We start from the raw sequence: 13,489 nt of genomic DNA on the forward strand, positions 1-13,489 counted from the left end.
ATTAACAGTCTAGTAGGACTAAAAAAGTTGAAAATTAAGGTAAATTAAAATTCAAAATTAGTGTTTACAATAACATCAAATATTAAGATGTCATTTCTCCCTTAAAATTATCTATAGATTCATTGCACAGGCAATAAAAATGTTAATTTCTTTGCAGAAATTGATAAACATTATAAAATTTAATTGGAAAAGAAATGGACTTGGAGTTGTCAAAGTATATTGGAAAAGGAAAACGAATTTGGATGCAAAGTAACAGCTTAGGTTTGATTACCTTGCTCAAGTCTTCTAGATCAGTAACAGTGCTCAAGTCTTTGGACTGACTGTGGCTTATAGTGTAGGTCAAGTGCATGGAGGACTCAAATCCATATGTCTCCAGAACAAACTATTGGATCTCTCTAACACTCAACATTCTCATCTGTAAACTGAAGTATTTATAATACCAGCATCATGAGATTGCTATGAAAATCAAATGTGAAGCATTGTGGGTTTGGACCCAGACTTTCTACAATCAAAGACTAGTCTCACAACTTCCTAGCTGCATGACTTGGGGCATTCTACTCTGTACATGATTCATTTGTAAAATAAAAGTAGTAACTACTACTTCAAATGATTTTTATGAGGAACAAACCAGCTAATATACATAATATGCTTAGAACAGGGTTGGCACATATAAAGTGCAAGTTATTATTGTTTGCTACAAAAATTAAAGGTGCAAAGGCATCTATGGGTGTTAATAACAGTGATAAATATTGCTGTCATTGTTGTTGACTTCAAGGCATCTCCCATTTGGTGTACAAATATATAAAAGTGAGAGAAGTATGACTTTAACTGAAATAATCAGTTAAGCTATATTTGGTAGGTCCTAAGTGTGATATTGGTAAACAAAAATTTTTATAGGTCACCTGAAATGTTAAGAATGGATCCTAAGAATATATTCTGGCCATTGCCTTTCTCAGGGCCTCCTTTACATCTCTGTTCCTCAGACTGTAGATGAGGGGGTTCAACATGGGGATCACCACTGTGTAGAACACAGACAGCACTTTGTTCTGGCCAATTGAGTAGCTGGATTTGGGCATCACATAAATGAAGGTAATCGTTCCATAGTAGAGAGTGACTGCAGTGAGGTGAGAGGTGCAGGTGGAGAAGGCCTTGTGTCTCCCTTCAGTGGAGCGCATCTTCAGGATGGTGTTGAGGATGCAGATGTAAGAGAGAGTTATGACAGACACTGTTAATGCAAGGATAGATCCAGAGGAGATGGAAGGGATAATTTCAATAGTGGAGACATCTGAGCAGGAAAGTTTCAACAGAGGGGAGAAATCACAGAAAAAGTGATCTATCTGATTTGGTCCACAGAAAGACAGAGTCAATAAACAACTACCAAATGTCCAAGCATTGACACACCCACCCACATAGGAAACTCCCACCAAGAGGACACAGACTCTGGGGGATATACGGATGGAATAGAAAAGAGGCAAGCAGATGGCCACATAACGATCATAGGCCATGACAGCCAGTAGGAAGCAATCAGTTGACCCAAACATTACCATAGAACAGAGCTGGGCTTCACAGACAGCAACTGGGAGGGCTAGTCTATGTCTAAGAAATCCTATAATCATCACAGGTGTGACAGATGTAGAACAACCGATGTCAACAAAAGCCAAATGGCCAAGGAAAAGGTACATAGGGGAGTGAAGTTGGGAACAACTTGCTATTAAAATAATTATGGTGATATTGCCCACTAAAATGACAACATATATGCCTAGAAATAGCACAAAGAAGATGACACAAAGTGTAGGATCCTCTGTTAACCCCAAAAGGATGAACTTCATCACACTGGTGTGGTTTCCAACTTCCATGTCCTCTGGGAATTGTTCCTGTTGAGGGAAATGTGAATATTCATTTTTTTAATGCACTCATTCTACACATTATCAGTTTTGTTTGCCTATTCCACAGACTCATTCACAGTGATTTCCTCTTCTGCACTGCCTGTAAACATAGTCTTTACAGGATTTGTGTGTGTGTGTTTCCTCTTTGCATAAAAGGAGAAGGGTTCAACCTCACTTTCCAGGATCTCAATTATGTTCTTTTTTTTTATTAATTATTTTAAAACACCTCTCCAAGCTTGACTCCTACAAGGATCTCTCTCCCAAATTCCAGATCTATAGTTTCAGTTGTTCTTTAGAAGTATCCAGTTGGAAATCCAATTGATACCTAAAACTCAGCCTCCTCCACACCAAACTCATCCTTCTTTGGACCACTCTTCCTATGTTTTATGTCTGTAGAATGACACCACAATCTACCCAATCTTTCCTTCTGTCTCTCTTTGTACCACATCTAATAAAATCCTATGGATTCTATCTATAATTTAGTTCCCAATTTTATTTACTGATCCTCACAATTTCACTGCTAGTCTCCCTACTTTAGTTGAGACCCTGAAATGTAAACAGTTGCCATTATTTATACTAGATTGTGAATTTTGTTGTTGTTTGCATGTTCAAATTGCACTATCCCCAGTTTATACACATTCTCCTCATCAACAGTGTGTATTTTATCTCAGTATCACAAGTAACTAGTGCTTGGGAACAAAATGTCCTGAAGAAAGACTTGTTAAATAAATGAATGTATGATTAGTATAGTGAATGTGCTCTAGGACACCAGAGAAGAATAAAGTTTACCTGTCCAGAGAAACCAGGTCTTGTGGATAAGGTCTTATAGAGATAACAGTCAAGATATTGCTTGTACACTGAAAGTCTGTAATAATGGTGTAAGTCAAGTAATGGCTTGTGTGTTTCTAAATAAAAATTATGTAACCATGTAGGTGAAAAAAACTTGAAAATTCAAAAGAAACAGAGCTTTCAAATATAGCTACTGTCACACAAGTCAATTATTATAAATTTGGTAATTTATTTCCAGGCATTTTCCCCTTTGGATGCATTTTAATTGAGCTTTTATAACATTGTAGATAAACGTTTTTTTTTTTTCTTTTTTTTTTCTCCATTTATTTTTATTAGTTGGAGGCTAATTACTTTACAACATTGCAGTGGTTTTTGTCATACATTGAAATGAATTAGCCATGGATTTACATGTATTCCCCATCCCAGTCCCCCCTCCCATCTCCCTCTCCACCCCATCCCTCTGGGTCTTCCCAGTGCACCAGGCCCGAGCACTTGTCTCATGCATCCAACCTGGGCTGGTGATCTGTTTCACCCTAGATATACATGTTTCGATGCTGTTCTCTTGAAACATCCCACCCTCGCCTTCTCCCACAGAGTCCACATACTGCTATTTTTACTTGGCATTTCAATATAAAATCTGATCACATTATTATTCCTCAAACATAATTTTTGAGATGATAGTGCATTAAGTAACTAGACCTTAATTTAATTAATCATCCACTAAATTTGGACATGTAACTGTTTACAAATTTTTTACTATCAGAACTAGTAATCTTACAAATTAGATATAGAATTGGGAGGACAGCATTACAAACTATGATAAAATTTTAAAAATAATCCCATTCCTAGACATTTTTCTTAATCCATAATTCAAAGGAAATATACACTGCCCGTTAAGATAAGTGCATCCCCATGATTTGTAATAAACCAACGTCCTAAATTGTGTTCACTGTTTTGTTGAGTATTTGGTTGCATTTTCATTAAAGAGCTTAGTACCCTATTCATGTTTTGTTGTTATATTGTGACAAAGGCTAAGTTCCTATGTCTTAAAGCAGTCCTGAGAAAGAGGAGTTAATGATAAATTAAAAGGGAAGATGGAGAAATACTGCAATCCAAGGCAATAGTTTCAGGGCATACTAAAGACTCAGTGAAAGTTGGAAAAGAAAGTTATATTTATCAGAATGGGAAAATAGTATATATTTAAAGTATTACAAAATTTTAAAAGTTACTTGAAATTCATTTTAGTGATCTGAACATTTCACTTATGTACATCTTTTCTTCAGCAAAGTATCAATCTCTTCTGGTAATTTCTACAGTTTTACAAATTTTTTGCTTGCATTTTATTTTTTAATACAATTAGCTAACTGTAGAAAGACTCACCTACAAATCCTTAATTCTAACTGTGCCTCACAATCCATTTTGATTTAATTTTGTAGCATTTGCCAGTAGTATTTACATATTTATAATCATATTATGTATTATATTTTATAATTTACATTTTGGGGTTTCCCTGGTGGTTCAGTGGTAAAGAATCCACCTGCCAATGTAGGAGGCATGAGTTCAGTCCCTGAGTTGGGAAGATCCCTGGATAAGGAAATGGCAATCCACTTCAATAGTCTTGCCTGGGAAATCCCATGGACAGAGAAGCCTGGTGGGTTTCAGTCCATGGGGCTGCGAAAGAGTCAGACATGACCTACCGACTAAACAGCAGCAATTTACATTTTTACTTAGCATTATCAATAATATACTTCTTGGTTTCCCAAGTACTATTCATGACTTAAATACTGGATATACTATATTTCAAACTGTTTAATATGGTATTCATGGAGCTTTATAACCTATTTCTAATCACTTTTCTTTCTTTTTTTTTTCCATTTATTTTTATTAGTTGGAGGCTAATTACTTTACATCATTACAGTAGTTTTTGTCATACATTGAAATGAATTAGCCATGGATTTACATGTATTCCCCATCCCAGTCCCCCCGTCTCTCCATGTATGCTCCTTGCTTTTAATAGTCACGCTAACATGACACTGAAATTTTCCACTATTTTTGGTTCTAATTTTCAAAGAAAGACAATTTTCTGCTAATGACATTATTTCAGTTCTTAAGGTTTGGACTATTTGACACAAATCATAATATATGCACCAAAATATCTTTGAGTGTCTTATCTTAAAAATTTTAAATATCTTACTTTAGAATGAGAAAGCATTTAGTCTTTTACAATAGTGGGACTTAGTTCTTTGACAGAATGAATTGTGAAATATAATGAATCAATGGTTGAGAACCTACAGCTCATTAAAGAATGTGTTTTGAATAGTCTTCATTAAGTGCATCTAAATTACTCTATGACAGGAAAGCTTATCGCCACAAGTGTTAGCTCTATTGTGAAAAATATATTTATAATCTTATCATTTAATCCCCCATGACTTTAATGGTATAAACAATCTCCTTTCTATATCAAAACATTGAAATGTTTGAACACAGCCAGCATGTTCCTTTTCAAAAATGAAGCATCCCTAGATCCTTCACTATTCCCTGTGGCGTGCTTTTCAGATCCCTCACAATTCTCCTTGTCACCCTCTGAACATACTCTGGTCTAAGGAATGAGGCAAAGCCCTAAGTAGGATTTGTGCTCCGCCTTCTGACTCAAGCAGAGTTCATGGGGCCAACCCTACATTTACTGTGTGCAGTGCGAGCTTCAAAATGTGTGCTGACAGTAGTCATGAAGACTGGGAACAAAAAAACTTAGATCCCTAGCCTCCCAGTGGTCAGCTGTTTTAACTTACACTTGACACTTATATCTCTTGGACTCCCAGTTTTTTTTGTCTGTTTTTTTAATGGAAATAATTGTCCCTGTAATGCAACTTTGTTGTGAAATTAAAAGAAATTATATCTGCAAAGTATTCAAAAGGATTTGGTTATGCATCAGAGCTAAGGAACTATTTTTGATTAAGCAAACTTTTTGATAAGAATCATAATATAATTTTTTTTTCAACACATGTCAGGAGATTTTTACAGATCCAAAAGAAGTCAGAAGTACATTATGTGATGCCTTCTCTGTTTGGGGCTCTATCATTCACAGTCATATGCATAATATGAAACTAATTCTCCCCCCTCCCCCTTCCATTCCATTGGCTACCTAGGGATGTTTCTAGAGGTCTTAATTTTGGCATTACATTGACGCTTGCTCACTTGAATCAGAGATTCTGACTCTCTCCAATCCTTTCCCTCATTGCATGCATTGTTTTGATGATGAACAGAGGGCGTAAGTCTTTAAGCCTCATACAATGTGAACATCAGGTGATTTCTTCTTGATTTCCTTGTCATAGTTTCAGTTACACAAGCTCAGCAGTGGCTTTGGCTGAGGGGACTCCTGGGCAGACTGGTTTGGGTGCACAGACTGACCATTCCACAGTTTAAATCTTTCTAAGGTCATAGTTTCTGCAAGAGTCAAGGCATAATGCTGGTGAAGGTTTATCTTTAATTTCCCATTTAACAAACAAAAGTTTATTTAAACAAAAGCCATGACTATTGTACTCACCTTTCAGAATCAGAATTGATGTTGCTGAATTCTGAAGAGAACTTTATAAAGTAAATGTTTTCTATTTACTTTTATAGTAGTTGTGCACTGAATATCTGACAATGAAAACCATTGACAGCTCCCCTTGTTTAAGGAGGATAGTTATGTTTCCTTGTTATGAAGATGTTATGAGGATGAAGCTGGGTGTCTTTACATGTGTGTGTGTTGGGAGGAAAAGAAGGGCTCCCATAGAATATGAAAAATCCCCTAGGACTGTTATTGTTTGCCCCTTTGAGGAAAAGATTCTTTGATTTGTTCTCCAGAAATGACTTGTGGAAACATGTGTATCATTAATAGACATAAATAGAAGGTCCAGGTGTAACAAAAGGATCTGAGGACCCAGATGGAAGCCTTGTGCAGAGATTTGGGGAAAAAAAAAAAACAAACCTGCTGAATAGAAAGCTGGTGGGAGATGCAATAAGAGTCAGTACCTCCAAGGCTCTAATTTTCTCTCTGTAGACTGTTGAGTTGAGGGCATGAGGTGGTGAGGAAAGAGCCCTGGAGTACTATGAGTAAGTCAGCAGAAACAGAGCACAGTCTATTGTTACTCAGAGTCTAGCCCTTGGGCTGGTTGGCCAACTGTTTATTATTAGTCCAGGATCCAATAAAGACAGGAGTTGAAGGGTACTTTTTATACCAATCTGAGAAAGTAAATTTAAGTGTATTGACTCTGGTGGCGCTGTTGCTCAGTAACTAAGTCATGTCTGACCCTTTGTGACCCTGTGTACTGCAGCATGCCAGGCTTCCCTGTCTTTCACTGTCTCCCAGAGTTTGGTCAAATTCATGTCCACTGAGTCCATGATGCTATGTCACCCTCTTCTCCTTTTGCCTTCAATCTTTCCCAGCATCAAGGTCTTTTCCAATGAATCAGCTCTTCACATCAGTTGCCCAAAGTATTGAAGCTTCAGCTTCAGCATCAGTCCTTCCAGTGAACATTCAGGGTTGATTTCCTTTAGGGCTGACAGTTTTCTCCAGCACCACAATTCGAAAGCATCAATTCTTTGGCCCTCAGCCTTCTTTATTGCCAAGCTCTCACATCCATACATGACTACTAGAAAAACCATAGCTTTGACCAGACAGAACAGTTGGCAAAGTAATGTCTCTGCTTTTTAGTATGCTGTCTAGGTTAGTCATAGCTTTTCTTCCAAGGAGCTAGCATCTTTTCATTTTATGGCTGCAATCACCATCTGCAGTGATTTTGAAGCCCCCAAAATAAAGTCTCTCACTATTTTCATTGTTTCCCCATCTATTTGCCATGAAGTGATGGGATCAGATGCCACAATCTTAGTTTTCTGAATGTTGAGTTTTAAGCCAGGTTTTTCACTCTCCTCTTTCACTTTCATCAAGAGGCTCTTTAGTTCTTCTTCACTTTCTGCCATTAAGGGTGGTGTCATCTACATATCTGAGGTTACTGATATTTCTCCCAGTAGTCTTGATTCCAGGTTGTGCTTCATCCAGACTGGCATTTCATATGATGTACTCTGTATATAAGTTAAATAAACAGGGTGGCAATATACAGCTTTGACATACTCCTTTCCTGATTTGCAACCAGTCTGTTGTTCCATGTCTAGTTCTAACTGTTGTTTCTTGACCTGCATACAGATTTCCCAGGAGGCAGATAGGGTGGTCTGGTATTCCCATCTCTTTCAGAATTTTCCACAGTTTGTTGTCATCCACACAGTCAAAAGCTTTGGCATAGTCAATAAAGCAGAAATAGATGTTTTTCTGGAATTCTCTTGCTTTTTTGATGATCCAACAGATGTTGGCAATTTGGTCTCTGGTTCCTCTGCCTTATCTAAATCCAGCTTGAACATCTGGAAGTTCACGGTTCACATACTGTTGAAGCTTGGCTTGGAGAATTTTGAGCATTACTTTGCTACTGTGTGAGATGAGTGCAATTGTGCAGTAGTTTGAACATTCTTTGGCATCGCCTTTCTTTAGGATTCGAATGAAATCTGCTATTTTCCACTTCTGTGGCCACTGCTGAGTTTTCCAAATTTTCTGGCATATTGAGTGTAGCACTTTCACAGCATCATCTTTTAGGATTTGAAATAATAACTGGAATTCCATCACATCCACTAGCTTTGTTCATAGTGATGCTTCCTAAGGCCCAGTTGTCTTTACATTCCAGGATGTCTGGCTCTAGGTAAGTGATCACACCATCATGGTTATCTCGGTCATGAAGATCTTTTTTGTAGTTCTTCTGTGTATTCTTGCCACCTCTTAATATCATCTGCTTCTGTTAGGTCCATACTATTTCTGTCCTTCATCGAGCCCATCTTTGCATGAAATGTTCCCTTGGTATCTCTAATTTTCTTGAAGAGATGTCTAGTCTTTCCCATTCTATTGTTTTCCTCTATTTCTATGCATTGATCACTGAGGAAGGCTTTCTTATCTCTCCTTGCTATTCTTTGGAACTCTGCATTCAGATGGATATATCTTTCCTTTTCTCCTTTGCCTTTCATGTCTTGTCTTTTCTCAGCTATTTGTAAGGCCTCCTTAGACAAACATTTTGCCTGTTTGTATTTCTTTTTCTTGGGGATGGTCTTGATCCCTGTCTCCTGTACAATGTCATGAACCTCCATCCATAGTTCTTCAGGCATTCTATCAGATCTAATCCCTTGCATCTATTTGTCCCTTCCACTGTATAATCGTAAGGGATTTGTATTAGGTCATAACTGAATGGTCTAGTGGTTTCCCCTACTTCCTTCAATTTAAGTCTGAATTTGGCAATAAAGAGTTCATGATCTGAGCCACAGTCAGCTCCTGGTCTTGTTTTTGCTGACTGTATGGAGCGTCTCCATCTTTGTCTGCAAAGTATATAATCAATCTGATTTCGGTATTGACCATCTAGTGATGTCCATATGTGGAGTCTTCTCTTGTGTTGTTGGGAGACGGTGTTTGCTATGACCAGTGTGTTCTCTTGGCAAAACCCTGTTAGCCTTTACCCTGGTTCATTTTGTACTCCAAGACCAAATTTGCCTGTTACTCCAGGTATCTCTTGACTGCCTACTTTTGGATTCCAGTCCCCTATGATGAAAAGGACATCTTTTTAGGTGTTAGTTTAGAAGGTCCTGTAGGTCTTCATAGAACCGTTCAACTTCAGCATCTTCAGCATTACTGGTTGGGGCATAGATTTGGATTACTGTGATATTGAATGGTTTGCCTTGGAAACGAACAGAGATCATTCTGTTGTTTTTGAGACTGCACCCAAGTATTGCATTTAGGGCTTTTTTGTTGACTATGAGGGGTACTCCATTTCTTCTGAGGGATTCTTCCCCATAGTAGTAGATATAATGGTCATCTGGGTTAAATTCGCCCACTCCAGTCCATGTTAGTTCACTGATTCCTAAAATGTTGATGTTCACTCTTGCCATCTCCTCTGTGATCACTTCCAATTTATCTTGGTTCATGGACCTAACATTCCTGGTGCTTATGCAATGTTGCTCTTTACAGCATCAGACTTTACTTCCATTACCAGTTACATCCACAACTGGGAGTTGTTTTTGCTTTGGCTCCGTCTCTTCATTCTTTCTGGCGTTATTTCTCCACTCTTCTCCAGTAGCAAATTTAGCACCTACTGACCTGGGGAGTTTATTTTTCAGTGTCCTCTCTTTTTGCCTTTCATACTGTTCATGGGGTTCTCAAGGCATGAATACTGAAGTGGTTTGCCATTCCCTTCTCCAGTAGACCACATTTTGTCAGAACTCTCTGCCATGACCTGTCCATCTTGGGTTGCCCTACATGGCATGGCTCATAGTTTCATTGAGTTAGACAAGGCTATGGTCCATGTGATCAGTTTGATTAGTTTTATGTGACTTTGGTTTTCATTCTGTCTGCCCTCTGAGGGATACAGATAAGAGGCTTATGGAAGCTTTCTGATTGGAGAGACTGACTGTGGAGGGAACTGGGTCCTGTTCTGATGGGCAGAGCCATGCTCAGTAAATGTTTAATCCAATTTCCTGTTGATGGACGGGGCTGTGTTCCCTCCCTGTTGTTTGACCTGAGACCAAATTATGGTGGAGGTAATGAAGATAATGGTGACCTCCTTCAAAAGGTCCCATGCTCACACTGCCACACTCAATGCCCCTGATCCTGCAGCAGACCACCGCAGACTCACACCTCCTGGACACTCACAGGCAAGTCTGGGTCAGTCTCTTGTGGGGTCACTGCTCCTTTCTCCTAGGTCCTGGTGTGCACAAGGTTTTGTTTGTGCCCTCCAAGAGTCTGTTTCCCCAGCCCTGTGTAAGTTCTGGGGGCTCTATGGTGAGGTTAATGGCAACCTCCTCCAAGAGGGCTTATGCCACACCCAGGTCTGTTGCACCCAGAGCCCCCTGCCCCTACGGCTGATTCATACCTCCACAGGAGACACTAAAACACTCAAAGGCAGGTCTGACTCAGTCTCTGTGGGGTCTCCTGCTGTGCACAATGTTTTGTTTGAGCCCTCCAAGCATCTCTGGTGGGAATGGGATTTGATTCTAAGTGCAATTTTACCCCTCCTACTATCTTGCTGGGGTTTTCTCCTTTGACCTTGGACATGGGGTATTTTATTTTGGTGGGATCCAACATTCCCCTGTCAATGGTTGTTCAGCAGTGAGTTGTAATTTTGGAATTCTCATAGAAGATAAGCACACGTCCTTCTACTCCACCATCTTGATTTGATCCTGAAAAATTGTTCACAATTTGATCAGAAAAAATTGTTCATAACATCTATTTTAACTATTTAAATATCTGCAGAATGTGAGGTTATGCCTCCTTGCTTGTCTTTTTTGGATAGTGCATATTTTTGCCTTTTTCTTGATTAATATACCTCTGTTTTTTCAATTTTATTAATATTTTTGAAGAGTGAAATACAGATTTATTCTCTCTATGGGACATATATTCTATTTCTTTGATTTATATTCTTTCATTTTTAATATTTTTTTCATATTTGTTGTTCCTTTTGAAGCTTCCTGTGATGAAAGCTTTCCTTTTATTTTCAGCCTTTCCTTGAGGTTGTTTTCCAAAGCATTATCTTAAATAAATTTAAGGGGACCTTAATATAATAATAAATAAATAAATAAATAAATAAATAAATAAAATAATAAATAAATTAAAAAAATAATAATAAATTGAGGGGACCTCAATTCTCCCCCTTTTTTTTTTGCTAGTAATTTTGAATGATGCCATGGAAACTGTGAAGGCTAGGTTATAGAGAGTCTGGATTCCATTACGGTCCTCTCAAACACAGCCATTGCATGAATATACCACCATTTTTTTTTTTAACCTGTTCTTTTAATGATGGACATTTGAGAAATTTCTAGATTTTGACAATTGAGAATAAAGCTTCTAAAAGATCTCCATACAGGTCTTTGTGTGTTTTCATTTCTGTTGAATAAATACCCAGGATTGAAATTTCTGGGCAGTATGGTTGGTGCATGTTTATAAGAATTGAAAAAAAACTTTTAAATGGTAATAACATTTCACCTTTCTTCAGGATTGCATTTCAGTTCTCTTTGCTCTGCATCTTTTCCAGCACTTGCTATTGTCAGTACTTTTTTTTTTTAAGTCATTCTACATATTAAGGAATAATTACACTAGGAAAGGAACAATAAGAAAAGTAAATAGGACAAAAACAAAAAAATCAAAAGAAAAAAAAATCCACAGCACTGCAGAAGGCCAACGTAGAGGTAGAAGGGAAATAAAAAGTGTGATTTAAAAAAGACAGAGAGAGAAATAAAGTTTCAAGGTGGTAGTTCTTCTTAAGTGTAAAGTCTGTCCCCCATGGGTGGGGTTGGACCAGTGCCCTCTGAAGGTTTCCTGGCTGGGAGGACTTGTGCCTGTGTTCTGGTCAATGGAGCTGGATCTCGTCTCTCCAGTGGGCAGTGTCATGTCCAGTAGTAGCTTTAGGGTGTCTATGGGTTTGATACAGCTTTGAGCAGCCTGTCTGCTAGTGTGTATTGTGTTTCTGTTTTGTTGAAGAACCGGCGTGGGATGTCTGGGCACTTGTGCTTGCTGACACTGCTGGTAGGAATGTAAATTGATGCAGCCTCTATGGAAGACTGGAGATTCCTTTAAAAACTAGGAGTAAGACTACCATATGACCCAGCAATATCACTGCTAGGCATATACCCTGAGGAACCCAAAATTGAAAAAGACACATGTACCCCAGTGTTCGTTGCAGCACTATTTACAATAGGTAGGACATAGAAGCAACCCAGATGTTCACTGACAGATGAATGGATACAGAAGTTGTGGTACATATATACAATGGACTATCTATTCTATATATGGTAGTGTGTATGCTTCTGTGCTACTCTCTCCATTCATCTCACCCTCTCCTGCCTGTGTTCATAATTCTGTTTTCTATATCTGTGTCTCCATTGCAACCCTGCAAATAGGTTCATCAGTACCTTCTTTCTAGATTCCATATATATATGTGTTAATATAGGATATTTGCGTTTCTCTTTCCGACTTACTTCACTCTATAATAGGCTGCAAACACATTTGAGTCAGTTCTAATGAGGTGGATGAACCTACAGCCTATTATTCAGAGTGAAGTAAGCTGGAAAGAGAAAAACAAAAATTGTTTATTAACACTTATATATGGAATCTAGAAAGATGATACTGATGAACCTATCTGCAGGGCTGCAGTGGAGACACAGACATAGGAAACAGACTTACAGACACAGGCAGGAGAGGGTAGATGAATGGAGAGAGTAGCATAGGAGCATATACACTACCATGTGTAAAATAGATAGCCAATGAATATTTGCTATATGACTCATGGAACCCAAACTAAGACTCTGTAACAACCTAGAGGGGTAGTAAAGGGTGGGGGTGGGAGGTGGGAGGGAGGTTCAAGAGGGAGGGGACATACGTATGCCTATAGCTAATTCATGTTAATATATGGCAGAAACCAAAGCAACATTATAATTATCCTCCAATTAAAAAAATTAATTTAAAAAGTCATTCTAATGTGTGTGTAGTATTAATTCTTCTAATTTGCTTTTCCCCAGTGACTTATCTTGTTCATCATCATTTTCAGGTGCTCTCTTGCCATTCATATTTCTTTTATGAAATATCTCTTCAAATCTTTTATCTATTTTAAAAAATTAGATTGCTTGCTCTCTAATTGAGTTATGAGAACTCCATATATTTTATATGTATGTGTGTGGTCACACTCAGTCATGTCTAACTCTTTGCAACCCCATGGACTATAACCTGCCAGACTCCTTTGTCCATGAAATTT

General features: G+C 38.1%; 1 protein-coding gene across 1 annotated transcript; it reads right to left on the bottom strand.

Moving 5' to 3' along the window:
• Positions 1-923: 923 nt before the first annotated feature.
• LOC110121724 (olfactory receptor 5P1-like) lies at positions 924-1,856 on the bottom strand. The gene has a single exon (XM_020868969.2). The coding sequence runs from the start codon at positions 1,854-1,856 to the stop codon at positions 924-926; it is 933 nt and encodes a 310-aa protein (XP_020724628.2).
• Positions 1,857-13,489: the final 11,633 nt, after the last annotated feature.

This window comes from Odocoileus virginianus, chromosome 10 (assembly GCF_023699985.2).
Source record: "Odocoileus virginianus isolate 20LAN1187 ecotype Illinois chromosome 10, Ovbor_1.2, whole genome shotgun sequence".
In the NCBI taxonomy this organism is placed as follows: Eukaryota; Metazoa; Chordata; class Mammalia; order Artiodactyla; family Cervidae; genus Odocoileus; species Odocoileus virginianus.

Coding starts and splice junctions, on each gene's coding strand:
- LOC110121724 (XM_020868969.2), bottom strand. CDS start 1,856: ATGGAAGTTGGAAACCACACCAGTGTGATGAAGTTCATCCTTTTGGGG.